At 37.9% G+C, this 22760-nt stretch overlaps 1 protein-coding gene across 1 annotated transcript in view; it reads right to left on the bottom strand.

Moving 5' to 3' along the window:
• NECAB1 (N-terminal EF-hand calcium binding protein 1) overlaps nt 1-22760 on the bottom strand; it is a 190976-nt gene that overhangs the window by 8698 nt on the left and 159518 nt on the right. The window contains exons 8-10 of the mRNA XM_011970102.1: nt 21183-21259; nt 15163-15216; nt 8659-8771 (exon numbers count right to left, since the gene is read on the bottom strand). Coding sequence (XP_011825492.1) covers nt 8659-8771; nt 15163-15216; nt 21183-21259 — 244 coding nt within the window. The remainder of the gene's footprint in view (nt 1-8658; nt 8772-15162; nt 15217-21182; nt 21260-22760) is intronic.

Consider the following 22760-nt stretch of genomic DNA (forward strand, 5'->3'; position numbering starts at 1 on the left):
TTTTTTTTTTTTTTTTTTTTTTTTTTTTTGCTTTTTGTTTTGTTTTGATTTTTTAGTTTTCTGGTTTTGCATCATGAAAACAGTCTCAATATATTGCAGACATCACGAATGTAACTTTTGCAAAATTGTATTCATTCATTCAAAAAGGGTTATTGAGCATCTGTTGTGCTAGGCCCAGAAAAATGTGAGTGAGTGCATGCTACCTGCCTTTGCCCTCAAATGTAGCTGTTAGGATTGGCCCTATCAACCACTGTACCTCTGCCAAATTCTTAGCCTTACAACATTCCTGTATTGACAGTTTTTGTGTGGGTCCTGCTCTATGCCATTTGAGTCACTTGGACCACACTACTGTTATACAACTGACTCCTAGTTCGCCAATACCTAATGGCTCTCTTCCCCTTTCTCTTTTTTCCCTTTCTCCCTGTCTCTCAAACTGTCTCTCCCTCTGACGCGCGCGTGCACACACACACGCACACACACACTGCTCAACGCTGTCTCTGGATGAAGTTTAAGAGTCCACATTCTGGCCATAATTGCAAGGGTTTTTTGTTTTCCTTTTAAATTTATTTTCCAATTTGTTTTCCTTTTAAATTTCTTTTCCAATTTGGGTGAGACAAATTTATTCCTTCCAGTCCTTTGGCTAGCCCAAAGGAGGAAAAAGTCTACATAATATGTTTTGAAGGAGTGAAGAAAGTAGGCTGGCTGAAAACATAGGTTGAGGTGACTGCAAATTTGATTCTGTAGCAATGAGGAGCCACCGAAGGATATAAAGCAGGGAGAGTGACGTGGCTATAGCTATGTATTAAAAGATCCTTCCGATGGCCCAGTGGGTATTGTATGAAGGGTATTGTAAAGTAGAAAAAACAGCTGGGAAGATAGTGAAATAGCATAGGTGAGAAATGATGAAGACCCAAATTAATTTTGAAACAAAAGAATAGAGAGATTCATAAACTTAAGAGTGGGAGACAAAAATAAAGATAACTTTAAAAACTGAATTACAAAAGTACAGACTGTTCAGCCTGATGGTTCATAATATATTCATATTAGAAAGCAAAACGAGGGGTTATAAAAACAATAAGGCTTTTGGGTTAACAAAGAATTTACCAGTAAACTTACCAGTAAGAGAACAAATAACAGCAGTAAAATAGTTGATTAATGTAGATTTAGGATTTACCTAAGTGTGACCAGCAGGTGGCAGTAACTACACACAGAAATTTTAATTTTTTTTTCTTTAGTTCCGCTTGTGTTTTTTTCAGTTTATTTAGTTTGGTTCATTAAGGTATGATGCAGCAAATATTGTTTTTAGCTCAACTTCAGATTTTCTGGAGAAAGGTTTACTCTGGAATCATAAGAATTGAATAGAAGGTGGAATTTGTGATTTTCTAATCCCAGGAGTTCATGAATGTGCTCTTTGGGGGTTCACTAAAATCCCAGAAATGATCCACAAATTAATATGCATATATATGTTTTTCTAGGAGGAGAATCTATAGCTCTCATCATAGTCTCAAAGGGATGTAATCCCCAAACATAACCTTCAGCAGTACACTGGACAAATTGCAATCCATCTCTATTTTCTTTAGGATAAAGTTTAAAATACTTAGCCTTGTATTTCAAGCTCTTCATCAACTGCTTCCTGAAAACTGATTCATTTGTATACTTATTACATTAAAAGCCCACTTATCCTGCTATTTGAACATTTCACTTTCCAGACTAGCCATAAGACCGTAAGATAAGAAATTCATAAAATTTTAGCATAATGCTAAAGTTTTTGAAGGAGTAAAAAGGAGTATGAAATGGCAGTGATTTAAAGTATAGCCCAACAGACCTTCCACCATCCACCATTTATTAGCTGTGCCACCTTGATCCCAATACTCAACATTGGTTTCCTTATCTGTACAATAGTGATAACAATACTATGAGAATTAAAGTGTTACATGTATGGCCGGGCACAATGACTCACACCTGTAATCCCAGCACTTTGGGAGGCCAGGGTGGGTGGATCACTTGAGGTCAGGAGTTCAAGATCAGCCTGGCCAACATGGTGAAACCCTGTCTCTACTAAAACTACAAAAATTAGCTGGGCACAGTGGCACATGCCTGCAATCTTAGCTACTCGGGAGGCTGAGGCAGGAGAATCGCTTGAACCTGGGAGGTGAAGGTTGCAGTGAGCCAAGATCAAGCCACTGTCTCCAGCCTGGGCGACAGAGCGAGACTCTGTCTGAAAATAAAGAAAAAAAAAGTTACATGTAGAATTCTTAACTCAGTACTTGGCTTAGTGTGTGTGTGTGTGTGTGTGTGTGTGTGTGTGTGTGTGTTGTTAGCCCAATAGCTAAAAGGAAAGTATCGCTTTCATTCGGTGAGTAGCTATGAAAGCTAAGCCTTAATGGTATCAAAGCTAAGAAGCATGACAGAAACAAAAGGAATGGGGTGGGAGGAAAACCAGAAAAGAAATGGAGGGAAAATGTACATATCAAAGCAATGAGAAGCAGCAAGCTAATAATATAAGTATTAATAGTGGTGGTGGTGATGATTTCTACATGTATTGCTCTGTTCCAGGCTCTAATTTAAGCATTTTCCATGGATAAGCCATTTAACCTTCACAGTTACTTTGGGAGTCATGTGGCTACACTGTCCATTGCCTCCCCAAATATTACTCTCCTCTTACTAACATACTCTGCCACTGTTCAGTTTGCAATACACCCAATGTACTAATCAGTGTTGGACTGAGAATATCCTGATAACCTTACTCCTCTCTGCTGGACACTTGGTTTCCTAACCTTTCCAGTGGCCAACAATGACCATGTGACTTGAATTCTGGCCAGTGAGATGCAAGGGGAAGTACGCTAGGAAGCAGAGACTCTGGGAAAACATTTGCGTCTTCAGGATCAGACATGAGAGGAGAGCTTGTTGGTATTTCTCCCTTTTTCTTCCTCACTGTAGGCCATCTGGTGAAGAGCCAGAAGGCACATCTGAAAGACAGATCTGGGATCTTTGATGACAACATTAAGCTGTATAAGAACCTTGAGATTTTTACCTCCAGTATTCCTTTTGAGAATAATAAATGTACTTATAATATAAGTGACTGTTACTGTGCTTACTCTAGATTGCAGTTGCAAGCATTCTTATTTGATACCGGAAGGTGGTGTTGTCTTCGTGTATTTAATTCTCCATTGTTTACAGATAAGGAAACTGAGGAATGGAGAGATGAAATGTCTTGTCCATGGTCGTCACAGCTGCTAGTGAGTAAACCAGACTTTGAACTTAGGCATTTTTGCCTTCAAAACCTGCACTCTGACAAAGAGTTAGGAAACCTAATAAAGGTGACTGACAAGAAGCAGATGCAGTGATGAAAGTGCAGATTCTGTCTCAAAGGCACATGGGTGAGAGTGCTAACCAGAATTGCTTTACAGAATGGGTACTTTCAGTTAAGGGCCAAAAAGACCAATATGGGGCAATGATATTTAAGGACATTGATATTTGAGACTATACCATATAGATAATGACACACAATGATCACAGTGAGACAGCAAGAAAAGTCCAATTGCGAAATAATCTTTAGAAAGATTTGTCAGCAATTGTTAAAGGCTTAGGGCTTGAATGATTAGCTTTCAATTATTTGTAAATGTAAAACTGCACAACAACACACGTGTGATTTGTTACTTGTGTGATTCTACTCCCCCGAAACAGCCTGTGTCGTTCTTCTTAAAATCTTCATACTTCCTGTGACACTTAACACTCATTGGCTAAAGCAAGAGTTCTTTGGCTAAGCTGTCTTTGGATGCAGGCCCTAAAAGCTTCAACCTTGAGCTTTGGGAGATCTTGAATATTCCTGGATGCTGGAAAATGTGTCAGTGAAATGGCTTCTAGAGGAAATGGATGTGGCTCAGGAACAGGTGAGATTAAAGATTTTAAATGAGGAAACTCCCCATAATGGTCCGGACTCTCCCTCTTGGCTTCTTCCTTCCCCATGTGCATGTCCTACCTTAAATCACAAGCAAGGCCTAACCAATGAAGAAAAGACATGGCAAGAGGGCCAGTCCTCACATTTCTCCATACCAAGCTGTGGGTCACCAATTTATTTCATCTATATAATTACTGATTAATGAGGCTGGGCATGGTGGCTCACTTCTGTTATCCCAATACTTTGGGAGTCCGAGGTGGGCAGATCGCTTGAGTTCAGGAGTTCAAGACCAGCCCGGGCAACATGATGAAACCCTGTCTCTATAAGCAATACAAAAATGGCCCGGCATAGTGGCTCACGCCTGTAATTCCAGCACTTTGGGAGACTGAGGCGGGCGGATCATGAAGTCAGGAGTTCGCGACCAGCTTGGGCAACAGGGTGAAACCCCGTCTCTACTAAAACACAAAAAAATGGCTGGGTGTGGCAGCACATGCCTGTAGTCCCAGCTACTTGGGAGGCTGAGGCAGGAGAACTGCTTGAACCTGGGAGGTGGAGGTTGCAGTGAACCAAGATTATGCCACTTCACTCCAGTCTGGGCAACGGAGCAAGTCTCCATCTCAAAAAAGAAAAAATTAGCCAGGCATAGTGGCATGCACCTGTACTCCCAGCTAGCTGGGAGGCTCTGGTGAGAGGATCACTTGAGCCTGGGAGGTTGAAGCTGCAGTGAGCCTAGATTGCACCACTGCACTTCAGCCTGGGCAACAGTGTGAGACACTGTCTCAAAAATAAATAAATACTGATAAATGATTAATGATTCAATGTGCCACCATTATTTCTTAAGGATGCCTCAGGGTTGATTCTTACAATGTAATCCTACATTCATATTCCTTAGGCCCTTGACATGGAGTTTTGAATATATTCAAATTCTCGAATTTCGTAGCTGAGTGACTTTAGAAATCATTTTGTTCTATTTAATGACTATGAAATTTTAGACCATGAACATGATTTTAATTGTGCTCTACCTACCCTCATAAATGAGCATCCTATTTTCCCAACTGGAGTCTAAGATCCTTGAAAGCAAACTATTCTCTTGTTCTCTGGTGTCAAGAATGGTTCTGAGAACATACCATGTATACCACTTATATTCAATTGGTACCTCCCTATGACAAAAACAGGGATTAATGAGCCTTCATGATTACAAAATAAGTGAAGAATAGCGTGTGTATGTGTTGTATCAATGTGTGTGTATATGTTATAAACATGAGTCCACATAATCTGCTTGAGTTTTTCACCAACTTAACTTTTTAAAAACTCTTTTGACTACTAAAACAAAACCTCTGTCACTCCCCATATTTCCGAGTCTCCTAATCAAAAACTTATAGGGCAAAACCTCTAATTCAGTGGCCTGAATTTAAGAAAGCAAGACCTTGTTGTAATTAGAACAGGAGAGGACTTGTCTATTCTACCCCTGGTTAACCACAGAAAATCCAAGAAACTCTAAGGATGACCAAATATTGACAAGAAGGATTAAACACTGGTTTTAGTGTCAGACAAATTTTAATAAGTTTTTTTTTTAACCCATCTGAGACTATTCCTTCTAAGCTGGATGTAATATGTGCCTCTTGATTATTGCTGGGAAGATAAGAGGACAGGCACAGTGGCTCAAGCCTGTAATCCCAGCACTTTTGGAGGCCAAGGCAAGAGGATTGCTTGAGCCTGGGGGTTCAAAAGCAGCCAGGGCAACATGGCAAAATCCCATCTGTACAAAATTTTTTAAAAGTAGGCAGACATGGTGGCGTGTGCCTGTGGCCCCAGCTACTCTGGTGGCTGAGGTGGAAGGGTCGCTTGAGCCCAAGAAGTTGAGGCTGCAGTGAGCCATGATTGTGCCACTGTACTCCAGCCTGGGCAACAGAGCGAGATCCTGTCTCAAAAATAAATAAATAAATAAGAAAATAGGTGCCAAATGTCTAATCTTTTTAGTCCTTAATAATATCTATTTTATTTTATGGCAGTATTTTGTGCCTAATCATGGTGAGACTGAGCTAAACATCATGGGAGAACAGAATCTCTGACATTCACAGAGCTTTATTTTCTCAGCCAAGCACTAGGCAATTGTGCTGGGCACACTGGAGCATGACTGATGGCATCAGTGGCATTTGATTATCAATTGATACAGGTAGAAAATTGAATTTGATTAACTGGTACAACTGAAAAATTGCATGTAGACCGGCACACTGGCGTAACATCTATGCCATATATATTCCATATGGGTGTGATTCCCTGATGCTCATTCCACCTGATACAGTCTACATTTTGATAATTCCAGTAAAAGAAAGAAATTAGCTGAAAAATCAACAATAAGAAGTGAACAAAGAACTGTATGAAACAAACCAGTCTCGCAAAGGAAACAGAGAGGCTGAGAATCTATCTTACAGGAAAAAGATGGTCTCCTTCCTTCCACTTCACAGCAGGAGCTGATGGAGCAATTTATTGTGGTTATTGAGAGAATAGAATTTGCAGCAGACAGCACAAATCTATCCACTCTCTCACTCCCCCACAGCTAGTTTCCCTTTCCCTGGGACTGTTCTAGTAGCTTGAGGTCATTTTCCCAACACCCATTAAAGTAGTGTTTCTGAACCTAAAAAATAAACTTGTGTGCCTTTTTTATAAATATAAAACATGCCATCAATCCCTGGAGATGGTAATACACTGAAATAGACTTTATCTTCTCTATATCCTCATTAAAAAGAGTTTACTGAGCTCTATTTTGGGAAGTTTACACTGTGAACAGGTTCTCTCTGTATTTTCTTTTCTTTTCTTTTTTTTTTTGAAACGGAGTCTCGCTCTGTTGTCCAGGCTGGGGTGCAGTAGCACCATCTCAGCTCACTGTAACCTCCGCCTCCCGGGTTCAAGCAATTCTCCAGCCTCAGCCTCCTGAGGCACATGCCACCATGTCCAGCTAATTTTTCTATTTTTACTAGAGACGGGGTTTCACCACGGTCAGTCTGGTCTTGAACTCCTGACTTCATGATCTGCCCGCCTCAGCCTCCCAAAGTGCTGGGATTATAGGCGTGAGCCACTGCGCCTGGCCCTCTTTGCATTTTTAAATATTCAATTTTATTTTCAAATGAGTGGGCTCTAAAAACGACACATATTCCCACCTTTGCAAGTCTTGAGTCACTGAAGTAAAAAGGATGAAAATGGGTTTTTATTTGTGCCCTCTGAGTCTGGTGTGACATAGAATAATAAAAATAATCATGGAAGCACAGCATTTCCTGTGTTCTTGTTACAAAGACACTACTGGAAGATGATGAGCTGTTAGTGGCACTGAGGAGGTACTGCACTCATACTCTAGAGAGGAGGTCAGTCACCCAGACAACCAGGAAACAATAGTAAACGCAATAGTGACTTCAGCTCACATCTTCAGTGGATGGGAAGCATTGTGCTGAGCACTGCATACGGACTGTCTCAATCTTCCCAACCATCTCATGAGGCTCTTGAGGAGGAAACTCAGGCTTAGAGCCAGTGAGGGTCTTTCTCAAAACCACAAAGCTAGTAAAATCCCATGTTTATTTCCAGAGCCAGACTCCTTAGCTAGAGAAATATTCTGCTGGGGTATGAATAAAATTAATTAAACACTGAGAAGAAAAGCAAAACACCCAGAGACATGAAGTATCTGTTTATGCACACACGTACACACACATACACACATAAAAACCTTCCCAAAGCAATATTTGAAGAGCATTATGAAATATAGTTTAAGCAAACTCATAAGGTAGGGTTAGACTTGGTTGTAGAAGTTTTCTAAAAGCAGATGAATTTGAACCGGGAGTCTGAACTTGAGGCAGTGCATGGTCTGGCAGAGACTTGCAGCTGGGTGCACATTTCTGAGAGGAAGAGTAGCCAGGTCTGAGGCACAGTGGGGAACAAACAGATTATATCAGAAATTCTAGCTGTGCATCACCAAGGCAGAGTGTTTAGATGAGGGAGAACAAATAATAGTAGTGATATGGATTCTGGGTCTGTCAGTAGGATTAAATATAGAGTCAGGACAAACGTCTAGCCTTTGATAAGATACTCATTAGAGAGTTACTGTAGGTTCCAGTTAAGGGAATTCTATGATAACTGTTTCCAGAAAATTATTATAGTAACTGTTTATTGAACCAGTTGGAGTGAAAAAACTGAAGATGAGGAATAGTATATTTTAGTAGCTTGAGATATCCGAAGCCTGAGCTGGGTGGTACCCATGGAAAGAGGAAAGAAAAGATCTGCTGCTGCTTCATTTTCTTTTAATGACCAAGGACTGAAATCATGACTTCAGGGACGCCTGCAATTTCCTAATGGCTGAAATGATCATTAGGCCACAGGGCATGCTGCCAAGGGAGCAATCACAGCTAGATGTCCTAGAGTTGGCGCCTCATCTACCAGAGATGATTTTAAATCAGAGTGTGGGCTGCCTGGATGCAAAAGGGAATTTCAACTTATTTGAAATTCAGTCTCTTCATTCAAGTTGTTCTCTCCATTTCATTTTACTTGGTGCCCCTAATGATCAAACGACACGGGGTTTAAAGATTAATGATAAAACATCCAGTTAAAGGCAGCAAATGACATCACCCAGGTGGAGTGCTCTGTATAACTTAATGTGAGGATTCTCAAATATCTGTCTTCTAGACCCCCAGCCTTGTCTAAAGTGAGAAATGCCTTCACTGCATTCCTGGGCTGCCAAAGGCCTAAGGTGCAGGAGTAGGAGCACTTACCGCAAGCATCCACTTTGGGAGGAAGCACTCTCCACGTAGTGTTTCAGAGCAAGTTGGAATTCTTCCAGGTCCTCTTCTATCACAGACATCTGCCGCTGCACAAGCATGATGTGCTGCCGAGGAAGGGGTGAGGGTCACTGCGTTGGCTGTCACAGAGCCCGATTTCAGCTGACTCCTACTGCCCATCCCATTCCTCCTCACAAAAACAAATGATTCTCTTCCAAAAATATGACCAAGGAAGGCCATGAGTATTCCAAGTATAAAACTGCATAAAGGCTGTAATCTAGGCAAGATATTTTCCTTGCCTCTAGTCCCAGAAGCTGAACAAAGTGTTCTTTACAATGACGTGTTTCCCTTTAAAAGCAGTGATTCTCAATGACTCGAGAAGTTTTAAAATTATATTTATATCAAAATCTCTGGGAGTGGGGCCCAGGCACTGCTATTTTTAAAACCTCCCTAAGTGTCTCTATGGTGCAGGCAGAGCTGGGATCACTTCCCTATAACCACTTACCAATTTTTAAAGAGAAGTCCTATTGTTCATTGCACAGCTTCAATTTCTTGGATATTTTGTGATACTCATTACAAACAACCAGATTTCAAAAAAATGAGTAACTTATGCATTTCCAAAGGTACATCAAATATTACAGGGTTGTCAAACACATTAACTACTTACAACAGGCCCTGTTCAAAAGGTAATGGCATCAGATGTGCTTGTTTTTAATGGATCACACTGGATTGGATGGCAACTGTTTCCTGTAACAAATCCTATTAGCATTATAGCAATTGTAGTTTTAAGGCTTCCCTCAAGATCTGCCTGTGGTCTTCTTATGGAATTTTAGATACCAACATTAGTTCTTTTCAAGAATTGGTAGTGAAAGTATAAAAGTGCAAATCAAAGTAAGGATTGGCATGAATCATAAAAGTGCATAAACAAAAACAAAACACAATGTAAGGATGATCTAGAATATGAGAAAAATAACTTCCACAATAATACCAGCTATGTAGCATGAGAGCTAGAATTAAACCCCTGGTCTACTGTTTCCTATTCCAATGGGTTTCTCATTTCATGTCAATAGCTACTATTTGTTGAATACCAATGATATTGTAGAGACTGTTAAGTATTCAGTATATTCAACAAATATTCCTACTTCGTTGTACTAATCAAAGCACGTGGTTTTAATATTAATGACTAAGTAGAGTTAATTTCTACTAAAATAATGATGGATATATCATTTTCACAAAAATTTGCAGGGACCTCTTGGTTGGACATTTGTGATTACTGACTCAGATAATTAGGAAAGCTCATGGGCTTTCCTAATGAGATATATAAATACATCCACCTATTCCATCATAATTCTTTTTGTCTAAAGGCAATTTTTACGTGATCAAGGGGGATGGATTGTAAAAATAACCAGAATCCTTCATTATCCCCATGAACTCATGCCCTTTGACTAATTTGACTTTTTAGCTCCTCTCATCAAGACGTGGATTCTATTTTCCCTCCCCTTGGATCTGGGTTGGCTTTCTAACTTGCTCTGGCCAATAAACGTGGCAGAACTGACAGTGAACCAGTTTCAAATTCAGGCCCTAAGAGGCCCGTGGATTTCCACTCTTTCTCTTGGATCTCTGAGATTACCATGTGAACAGAGGCCAGCAAATATTTTCTATAAATGGATGGGCAGTAAGTATTTTAGGCTTTCTGTGCCACATGGCTCCTTTTGCAGCTAGTCAACTCTGTTATTGTCATGTGAAAGCAGCCACAGCCCACACATAACCAATGAGTGTGGCTGTGTTACAATAAAACTTTATGACCAAAAACAAGAGGTATGCTGTAGTGTGCCAACCTCTATATTAGAGGAGTAAAGGCCACATAATAGAGCACAGCTGAGCTCCTAGACATATGAGGAAACTCAGCCAAGATCAGCGAAGCTAACATACAGCTTACTACAGATACAAGGAGCCCATGTGAGACCATAAGACACAGCCTAAATTGCCTACGTGCAAAATTGTGGTTATTGTGTTAAGCCACTGAGTTTTGGGGTGCATTATTATGTAGCAATAGCTAACTGATTCATTCACTTATGTACATTGATGTATGAGTTGGAAAAATTGAGCTCTTGGCTTCCTAGATTGGGTTGTAATGTCCAACTTTGCAACCCAAACCAGAGGCATCTTTTCCCCCTCCTTTCCTAAGATAGTTACACAAAGAAATCCATTTAAAGAGCCCCATATAGTCTGCCTAAGTTTGATAGTTTGATGACTATTCTGACAAGTGGAGCATTTTAAATAGTAGTTATTTAAAGTAGATTTTCTGAAATCCAAAGAAAACACTTAAATTTTCTGTTCTGGCTAGGCCGAGACAAATTGTAGGATGTGGGGTTTGGGAGAGGTGGAACAGGAGTCCTACTATCTTGTTAATATATCTATGTGTCTCTTGTGTCAAATACACAACCTGAAAGCTTACTAAACTGTGGGATCCCAAGATATAGTTAGCTCAGAGCACTCCGTCATGGCTGAATATTCTTTCATGGTGCTACATTTTTGTTTCTCTATTATAGGAGTAGTAGTATATCATTTACCTTATAGGAATTTTGTTACAGTGAAAATATGGCTGGATATTTGGAATGTCTTGGACTAAATAGTGCTGTGTAAGTATGAAAGGCCAGTCTCAGTTCATAGGATAGTATTTGCCAGTGACATTAGATTATGTTGCATCAGTCTTTGATTTCTTGCAACATTTCAAGAAATGTCATCTTTTTTAGTCTTGGGACACAGAGACATGTTTTAAGTACAACTTATTTTTTCAGGTTACTTGGTTCTATTTACTACATTTACAGTTGTGTTTCAAATATGTCTTCAGAGATACCATAGCCTTTCTTGTACGCTCTCACTGACTCTTAACAGCCATTGTAAAACAAGACTTATATTTTCATAGTCCCTGTTATATTACTTGACAATAGCCCCTGAACCCTTAGGAATGGCAGAATGGAATGACTTCACAAGACGTTATCCATCAGTTTTACATGAGTGTAGAGAGGCAGAAAAAGATACTAGGTTTATGGACTCATTGTATGATAAGCTATTTTAGTGTATTACAACAACAATGTGCTGAAGAAAAATCTGAGTTTTTGAAAAGCACATGAATGTGCTCAAATGTTTAAAATTATCATGATTTTTAAAAACCTTTGAATTAAGAAAATATCTGGAAAATGATCATCTTACTCAGTACTCTTTTGGTAAGAAGTGCCATACAGGCACATCTTTATAATATGCTTGTTATCAATCATTTGGAACATTTAAATATTTTTATCTAGCACTTTAGTGTTCTTTCAGTGCAGTGTTAGAATCATTCGATATAGTAAGAGATATATCAGTATTATTTTTTTAAAAACTTCTATTTAGTTTTTATGATTTCATCTTAAATATTATGTCATTTTGGAAGTATTCCTTGGTCTCCTAAATTGAGTTGTGTCCCCTTACTATGCAAATCTGTACCTTCCTATGATAATCCTCATCATATTTTATTGTAGATTCTGTATACTTTCCTTCTAGTTTGTTTTCTAGCCTGTAATATTCACCTATTTCCAGACCCTCTCTTCAGGCCTGGAACATAGTTGGTGATCAAGTTATTTGTGGAACAAACACATTAAAGATGCTTTTGCTTTTAGCCATTGACTAATCTTAGAATTCCCTTAATAAACTATTTATTCCAGGAAAGGCTTTGAGGTGACCCTGGAAACTCAACAGCACTGCACAATTGTTAGGTGCTCTTTCATCCGTCTCCACCATCCTGTCCTCTTTTTCTTTTCTTCTTTCTCCTTCAAGAGCAGGCATACAAAGTAAAAAGAATTAGCTTCACTTTTCCTATGTGGCCTTTAACAAGTTACTTAATTCTTTCTCAGTTTGTCTTCTGATACGTAAAATTAGAATAGTGGTACTTATATCACAAAATTTTGGGAGGACTAAATAGAATAATGTGTATAAGGATCCTTTCCATGACAGGTACTAAATAAGTGTTACATCTCTTACTCTAGGCTGAGAAAAAAAAATGGACTTAAAAAAAGAAATCACATCCTGGACTCCTCATTATGTAATGGCTCATTGCCCGGAAAACTAGAGATGGCAGTTGCTAGGGTTCAGGACTTTTGCTGTGTGCTTAAACAAGCCTGCCAGACAATCTGCTCTGCTCTCACAGTAGGGAATCTCATAAAACAATAATCCATTCATCCACAACCTCGCTAGCAAAGAGCAGTTCTACTTTACAGGCTAGAAATCCACTAAACACTAGGGCTGAAAATGTTAGAGCATGGTGATGAGCATAGGTCTGGGGTTGAACTGCAGGGGTTCAGCTATGGTAGGTAAATTCCTTTAAACCTTAATTTCTTCATTGATAAAATGAGTCTGAGGATAGTACTACCTTATTTGGCTATTGTGAGGATTAACTGAATTATGTGTGTGTTTAGTACAACACTTGGCACATAGCAAAGGATCAGTAAAGATCAGCATTACAAAAACCAAGTGTAATACAAATTTATTCTTTGCTTTCTGTCATAGAATTTATTGTTCCAAGTTCTCATGCATTCACTAATGGAAAAGGAAAAATACCTCACTACTCAACGAATTCTAAAACTGGTTTTCAGCATCAGGATAAATCATTTAACACATGGTAGGATAGAATTATGAGCACTAGAGCACTAGCTATGAAATAACAGTGAAAAATGCTTTTGGTCATTCTGAATATAGGAGGTTTTATAGGAATTTAGAGTAACGCACTTACTACCATTAATAAAAAAATACAACTTTTAATGACAAATATCTTATTGTTACTTCTGAAAAAACAAACCAATTCAAATCTTTACTATATGTATATTCCCAAAGAGCATAATTGTTACATCTCTATATACGGCTGGAAATAGGGAATAACCTTTCCTGCTTTTAAACAATATTGAGAGCTGAACAACCTTCTCAAGTCTTATTTGTTTAAAGTACTTCTATGCACTACTGAATTAGTAATGTTGTGTGTGTTGATCTTTTAAAATTGGCCTTGGCTTTGGCTTCTCAGGGACCTGCAAATGGAATAGCTGCCTCCTTTCACAAACAATCCTTAGACAAATTTTCTTCCTCATAGCTATAGAGAGAAAATAATCTCACATTAGAAAATTATTTAAGAATAGACAATTATCTCTCACAACATTAGAAAAGTTATATTTGTTTTTCCTTTGTCTGGAGTATAGTTTTTCCTCTAATGCACACCTGTGAGAAGATAACAGATGCATGATCACAAGGTTAACAATTCCTGAGCCTCCGGGACTGTGCAAACCCGCTATTCTTAGTATGTATATACGCTCAAGACCCACTCCTCTCACTTTCCCATGAAAGCCAGCATTTTAAAATGTTGGGGTCTTGATGAATTAACACAGACTACATCCCTGTCTCTGGAGGGATAAAAGCACTAGACATGCAATGACAGATCTAAGTTATCGGGGGAAAGTATTCATAACTATAGGATTCTAACAGTAGCAGCCATGATTAAACTTTTCTGAGACTCCCACAAAGTTTCCTCTGAAGAATCCCTTTGGATTATGAGTTTGGACAGATGGGCAGGAGCCTTACACACAGGTGGGTCTCACCTTCTTCTATCATGTAGTCAGTGCTTGTGCACAATTCAGAGATGAAAGGTTATTTCCTATCTTGGTTTCATATAAATGCGTGAACAATCCTTTGACTTCTATAAAGTATATAATACATCTAAGGTATTAAAAAATGATTTTTCTCCTAGTTACCCAAGATTTTAAAATCCAAATTTTCACTAAATGTAAATGTAAACATCCAACTTCCTGAAACAAAATGTACTATGCATGTTTGCCTCAACATAAAGTAAACAATAAAGCTTGGTAGGTACTGCTTTTAGTTATTTGCTAACTTCTTTTTGTTGCATCTTAATGTACTTTTTAGGATCGCTTTGTCCATTTTTCTTCTGTTTCCAAAAAGCGCTGCCCCTCTGGATGGACATCTTATCCCTAGGGATACAAATACTCCCTTTTCTCTAAACATCAATTTATTCTTTGAAAAATTATTTCTGAGCATTTTCAGTGTGCCTGGCCCTAGGCTAAATGCTGGAAATATAATAATGAACAGAACCAGGTTTCAGCTCAGGTATATCCAGTGTACATCACAGCAGGATTTACAAAATGTGTTTATGATGCAACTTAAATGTTGCCCTTCTCTGCCAGTCATATTCCTTCAATTATTCAATAACTCATTGATTAATACACGTATAAAATTTTCATTTTGCACCTATTACATGCCAGGTACTTTCACAAAAACTGTGAAGTAGGTATTAGGTTTATACAAATCATAATGTAGAAATAACACGACTTAACCATATAAAATGAAATATGACTAGTTTTTAAATTTTTCATTGAGATAACTAATTTTTGAAGAAATTAAATTATGTTTTTAAAGAACATGTTGATAACATTTTTACCTGATAAAAATACTTACAGATTTAGTATTCCCTTCATTAATTTCTTCTTCCAGTGGTTCAAGTTTGAGATCCTTCAATAAGAGGAAGAAATGGCAGAAAAGAAAAAAATTACATCATTTAAAAAAATGCCATATATTCAAATCATAGTTCTCTCGTGGCTAACATTGAACCAAAAGAACCTCATTATCTGAAAGATGAAATAATACAGATTTTTAAAAACTAAGCTGTTCCAATAAAGACCCTTTGTACTCATTTATCAATTGTAAGCTGTTTTAGACGTGTTCAAAGTATTGCTTTAAATTTACTTCCTGGATGCCATTAGAGAGCAAAGTGGAAGAGAGAGGTACGTAAAAACAGAGAGGAAAAGGATAGGAAGGTAAACAAAAGAAAAAGAAACAGAATGACTAAGCCTAACAGTCTGCTTTATTTTGCTATGAATGAGTATTACCACATTTCTACATTTCTTGGGACATCATTATAAACATTAGTCTATTGTTACAACACATTTATACCCTAGTGTTAATTTTTCTTTATTAAATAGAAAGTGAATTAAAGAGTAAATGAAAATACAATTGATATTTGCTAAAAGTGAAGAACTCCTGTAAAGATTTTGAAGTCTTTAAAAAAGTTTTTTATTTCCATAGGTTTTTGGGGAACAGGTGGTATTTGGTTGTACAGGTAAGTTCTTGAGTGGTGATTTGTGAGATTTTTGTGCACCAATCACCTGAGCAGTATACACTGAACCCAATTTGTAGTCTTTTATCCCTCATCCCCTTCCCACCCTTTTCTCCTGAGTCCTCAAAGTCTACTGTGTCCTTCTTATGCCTTTGCATCCTCATAGCTTAGCTCCCACTTATGAGTGAGAACATAGAATGTTTGGTTGTCTATTCCTGAGTTACTTCACTTGGAATAATATTCTCCAGTCCCATCCAGGTTGCTACAAATGCCACTAATTCATTCCTTTTTATGGCTAAGTAGTATTCCATCATATATATATACACCATAATTTCTTTACCCACTCATTGATTGACGGGCATTTGGGTTGGTTCCACATTTTTGCAATTGAAAATTGTGCTGCTATAAACATGTGTGTGCAAGTATCCTTTTTGTATAATGACTTATTTTCCTCCAGATAGATACCCAGTAGTGGAATTGCTGGATCAAATGGTAGTTCTAGTTCTAGTTCTTTAAGGAATCTCCACACTATTTTCCATAGTGGTTGTACTTGTTTACATTCTCACCAGCAGTGTAGAAGTGTTCCCTGTTCACCACATCCATGCCAGCATCTATTTATTTTTTCATTTTTTTGATTATGGCCTTTCTTGCAGGAGTAAGGTAGTATCACATTGTGGTTTTGATTTACATTTCCCTGATCACTGGTGATGTTGAGCATTTTTTCATATGTTTGTTGGCCCTTTGTATATCTTCTTTTGAGAATTAAGACCTTAATGTCTTCTGTGATGACCAATGAATATTGCTAATGTCCCCAGTGAAACCAAGTGCTTCATCTCTGAGAACTTCATTCTGTGAATGGCTCTCCTAGCATTGTTTCCAACGAGGATTATGTAGAATAACTCCTTCAAATAGATAAGAAGTAAATTGAAAACTGTAGAAATCCAGACTATCTGAAATAATATATGCCTGTTAATGATAGAGCTATGTTGCTCTAGCTGTGCTGTTCTTTTGTGGTGGAACTTTCAGCAAGGTATTTAACTTCTGTGGGATTCACTTTTCCTTCTTTGCTGTAAATTCTCTATCCCCAAATCTTTACATAACTGGCTTCTTCTTGTCTTTCACATCTCAACTTGAATATCACCTTATTAGAGAGACCTTCCAGACCACTCATTTGGAGTTTTCAACCCCCTATCTATATTATATTGCTCTACCTTTTCTTTATAGCAACATTATCTGGTATTATCTTGTTTCATGGATTTGTTGTGTGTGTGTGTGTGTTTTCTTTTTTTGTCTGTCTCTTCAAAGACCAAGGATATTCTTTTCATCATTGCTGTATTTCCACTGCTGGAATAGTACCTGACACACAGGAGGTACTCAATAAATGTTGAATAAATGAAAGGCTGAATAAATGCCCTGTCTAAATCATAGCTTTTCCATGAAGCCAAAATTATATGTAATGTATATAAATGTGTATTGAAAACTAAAAAGTACCCCACAGATAGAAACTTGTAACCTAGTAATCTCCTTGACCACTATTTCCCTGACACTAACTAAGGTACAATTTTCAGTTCTACCTTTCCTGATCTAAGGTATGAAAAACTTAAAACAAGTTGTATGAGTGTGACATCCTGAATTACATCCTTTCAAGTGAGAATGTCCTGTGATCTGATGATACACTAAGAACTTAATGAAGAATGAAGAGCTTTTATTGTTGTCCTTGTTATTTTGTTTAACATTAAAGGTGGGGTTTTTGGTTTTGTTTTTACTTTTGTTTATTTTATTTTATTTTTTTGAGACGGAGTTTTACTCTTTGACTCAGGCTGGAGTGAAGTGGCACGATCTCGGCTCACTGCCACTTCCACCCCCTGGGTTCAAGCAATTCTCCTGCCTCAGCCTCCGAAGTAGCTGGGATTACAGGCGCACGCCACCACGCCTGGCTAATTTTTGTAGTTTTAGTAGAAATGGGGTTTCGCCATGTTGGCCAGGCTGGTCTTGAACACCTGACCTCAGGTGACCAATTTGCCTCAGCTTCCCAAAGTACTGGGATTACAGGCATGAGCCACTGTGCCCAACCATTAAAGGTGTTTTCTACAGGGATCAAGCAAAACACAAGACATAACCTCAGTATATCCCCATAAATTCTCATTGAGGCTGAAATGGATATAAGGAATACCTGAAGAAACCTATTTATAGAAATTGCTAAGTGTTATATTCCCCTACATGCATAGAATAGGGCTTGGTTCCAGTGCAGGAAGAATTTATCATAAATACTTAATGCAGAGAAAAGATAACATATGTTCTACTGCAGGTATACTTCCTTTTAATGGGAAGATCAAAACTAATGTTAACAACTACAGGAAACAAGGTACTCAGCTGTGAAATGACATGTACTCAGCCACTGTTTGGCAATTGGGTAGTTTTTCTCTAAAAACCTAATCAGCACAGTACAGAATAAGTTGTAGAAGAAAACTGAACTTGCACTGCTTCTCCATTCATTAAGACAGCTCACACTGAGCTCCACACAGCTGGAGCCCCATGCTGAAAACCATCACATTGTACTTTTAGCAAACCTCTTAGATACTGTCCTCAAAATGAAACCCTTTTATAGGAAGGGAGGGAGAAAAAAGTCTAGGAAAAAAAGAAATGTGACAATACTTTGATTTAAAGTTAGAAAAAAAAGGTATGAAATAAGTTTGGGCCATTCCTTTAAAAATAACTATAAAAATTTCAGATACCAAATAAAGATAGTTTTGTCCAAAATTTCAAAACGTTAAAAGGAGGTATTTGTATTCTTTAAATGAATCTGGACTTATTTAGCAACTGAATCCTTATGTTTTAACAAGCTTTAGTTTTCAAATAGAGGTCCTGGATTTGATCTTCCAATATTGGAAAACTAATTTCCATAGCCACTATTTTTCCTACAAATCTTTTTAGTTTTAGCTCACATATCAATAAAATAAGAAAGGAGGAAAGTTGATTTGCAGCAAGCTAGTAGTTTAGGTATTTGCTCAAGTAAGTGTTCAATACACATTTAACAAGTAAAGGCACCATGGCAGAGGGACAAGAACTCTACAGGGTTGTTTCCCCTTAACTTGGCTCTTGCACAGAATCTCCTTTTCAGAGACCTTACCCATCCTCAGGACTTGAGGGTTCATCTTTGTGGAGTAAGTCTAGAGACCTTAACCTGTTGGCCTGACTTCTCTCCTACTAACATCTAACTAGGTATTTCTGCCTGAGTGTTCCGTTGTACCTTGAAATTCACACATCGAAAACACTGGTTCACCTTCTCACCTTACCTCGCAAATTATCTCTCATGTGTCTCTTCCTTTTCTGTTAATGGTATAATTGTTTCAGAAACACAGGCTCCAATCCTCAGATTCTCACTTGAGCTCCTCCTGTCCTTAACCGGTTCAATAGTGCTGTTAATTTCACTTCAAGTGTTTCAAATCTGCCATTTTCTTCTCACTCATTAGCTTAATATAGGCCCATCTCTTATCATACCTGACTTCACTGGGTTCAGTTGCACAAACCTGTTCTTCAATGCCATTTTCTGAGCTGGCTCTGATGTCTCTGAGCCTCATTTTTCTTGTTTTAACTCATTTTGCATTTGTTTTCATTCACTTTGCGTATTGCTGCCCAATTTCCTATCTAAAGGATTTTTATTTTGTTTTGTTTTGTTTTGTTTTTCACTTACCTGTTAAAAAATAATAAATGCCTTCTGTTGTTTCCAAGTCCAAATTCCTTAGACTGTTATTTGAGGCTATCCATAATCTGGCCCTCTTCTGTCCATACAACCTTATTTGTTACTACTTCCCTACATGAAAGACTCTCAACCAGGCCAATCTACTGAACCTTGCTCATGCCATCACCTTACCTGAATGCCCGTTCCAGTTGCCCTCTACTGAAATTTTACTTCTCCATAGCAAATATTAGTTTCCTTGTTTTGTTTGTTAGCTGATCAGAGTTTATTCCAACTTTAATGACAATACATTTTCTTTTCATTGAATTATCTCTTCTTCTCTCTATACTGTCCTCTGGGATTGTTATCAAGACTTTTCCCCCTCCCCTATCCAGGAGGCCAGCAATGCAACCCTGCCATGACCAACCAGATTCTTCCTTCTGGGAAGTGGAATTTTGAACAGAAGGCCAGCAGACTGGAAATGGTAGGAACTCATTTATTCCAGTGGAGGTAACTTCAGAGACTGTTGAGTATTTCTTGCTATTTAGATCTCTAGGGTTATCTTGTCTTCTGACTTTTCCAAATTCAGACCTCTGGCCTATCTGTTGATTCTATGAGAACTTCCATATTCTTCCAGAAAACTCTTTTTTATTAGAGAAATAATTTATGTTGTTTGCAATAAAATTTTAAATTAAGTCACCATTTTTAAGGCCCCACTTGAACTCTTCCTGCCACACGAAGTCCTTCCTGAGCACCCCAGGTCACAGTGATCAACCCATCAGGTGAGCATGGATAGATTTTAACATCTGATCCATTCCTTTAGCATGTCTCGGTCAGTCATTAAAATACTTACTGACCATGAACTATGAATCCCACTCTGTGCTACCATATAATTTTTAAAAAGTGTGTTATCTCTCTCGCTCTCTCTTTTTAGGAGAACAGCTTAGTTTTATTAGTAGACAATTGTTTTCTTCAAAGTCAGTGCTGACACAAACATAAATGTTTCTCACTTGGTGCCTGACATGTGCAGAAAACACATTTTTTTCTTACTGATTGACAAAAGTTGTCTCTCCCATCAAAGATGTTTAAGGAGAATATCACTACAATAACAGGACTACTTGGTACTAACTAAATTAATAAAAATACAATAACTAAGAACATAAAATATAGTTCTAAAGAACTCTTCATCACATTCTAACTTGCTTGCCTAGATAGTTTTAATAGCAAAACCATCGGTTAATGTGCTACTTTCCAGAAGTTGAGTGTGGAATCTCATCTTTTAGTAGATAGCATTGCCATTTTCCTGAATTAATGTGAAAGATTCTCAAGACTTCAACCATCTTATCCCTAAGAGCTGTCATTAGCATCATTCAAGCACACTGTCATGTAGTTCATTTGAAAATGTAAGAGCCAGGCAGTGCAGTAGATTTATTTAACTCTCAACTCCACATCCTATTTTAAATATAATTGGGAGTGGGAGGTAGGGGAAGAATTAATGTGAGCTTCTGTATTTAACAACAACAACAAAAACTTCAAATAACTACCAAGCAACCATTCATAGAATCATTGGGATCCTGGCTGTTATTCTATCTATGGGGCAATCATGGATATAAAGCAATGAGGAATACTGGGTAAGAATATCTTGAAGAGTGGAAGAGAGAATAAAGAAAAGAAGGCACCTACCTTCTTTTCCAGTCTATCAATTAATTTCTGGAGTCTATTTATCTGGATCATCCACTGGTTGTCTTCTTCTAATAAGCCTGGGGCCAGGGAGAATCATGAGGGCAATATGTTAAACTTTAGACAGAGAAGAAATAGTTGGTTATATCAGAGCTTTCCTTCAACCCTGAAGGAAGGATGCAGTGTCACTGACAGGTCATTTTTTTAATGTATTCATGAGTGCTTTCTAAGGTATTGATTTCCATAGATCCATGCATCCCAGGGGTTCACTTCCACAGGTCTGTTTTTTATGTAATTGCCTATCTGGCCTTTGATATTCAAAGAAAAGATCCTGCTGAGCCATTTACAAAACCCCATGATGTAGTCGGTTTTCTTTTGCAAAAAGGAAAGCATCAATCAACAATTCTAAACTTACTTGTAGGGCAGTGGCAAGAGCCAGTGAAATAATATCCCTGACCATAGCAAGGTGTAAATTGCTACGATCAAAAAGAAGCATAAAGGCAAGATAGCTGGTGTCTCCTTTCCCAGGAACTAACTTGAGTATACATACATGGGCTCTATAATCATGGCATAGTGGTTAAGAGTAAAGACTGGAGCCTGTTGATCTATATTCATATATATGATATAAACATACATATGTATTTATAGGTATGTAGTGTGTGTGTGTGTATCTAGTACCAAGTTAAACATTATAGAAGTTCTGCTACTATTATTGTTTTTATCAACATTATTATGCAAAGGGAAGAGTTATGATCTGAGCCCATGCACAAACATCCTGGCATATTTGTGTATACTGATTGTAGCTTAATAAAAATGTTTTCATAGGCATTTGCTGAAGTAGTATTGTTTAATATTTCTTGAAATAAGAATGTGATTGAATTCAAGACTATAAAGCCTTGTGTTAGCTTTGAATACAATAAAGACAAGAACTAAATTATAAAGGGAGAGTGATGTCATCAGAATTTACTTCTCCACCTGCCTTCTTGGAGGCAGCACCTTTCAAAACCCACCAAATTATGATGTAAAAATGAGCATTGGTGTTGCCACAAAGAAGTGGCTACAAAAAAAAAGGAGAGAGAGAGAAAAAAAAGAAAGGGGCTGATTGGAGAAAATATTATAAATATATTAATAAAATTTATATTTTTTAAAATTCTAATACAATATTTCTAATCTGGGTTATTCCCAAAATAATTTAAGGTGGCTGTCACATCAAAGGCCCAAGGAAAGATATTTTGGACTATTTTCTAAAGGTTAAAATGGAAAGAACAATCTATATGTTACTTCCGGAGCTTCGCATTGTCATTTTCTAGTTGCATATGGTAGATCGTATTATTTTTCCCAATTCTTCACTTTTTTCCTGTTATAGAAGTATCTGTATATACCCTTGCACCACAACTTTGCAGTATCTCCTGTTATAGTGGATGAAGCACATTTCCCTTCCCCATTGTTACTGTGCTTGACATGTGACTTGTGTGGCCAGTGGAGAAATAGCAGACAAGATGCACACAGTACATAAAACAATGGTTTTCAATATGCATGTATAATTTTGGGCTGGCTGCATGTGCTTCTGACACCCACTAG

This window comes from Mandrillus leucophaeus, unplaced genomic scaffold, assembly GCF_000951045.1.
Source record: "Mandrillus leucophaeus isolate KB7577 unplaced genomic scaffold, Mleu.le_1.0 Scaffold928, whole genome shotgun sequence".
Classification (NCBI taxonomy): Eukaryota; Metazoa; Chordata; class Mammalia; order Primates; family Cercopithecidae; genus Mandrillus; species Mandrillus leucophaeus.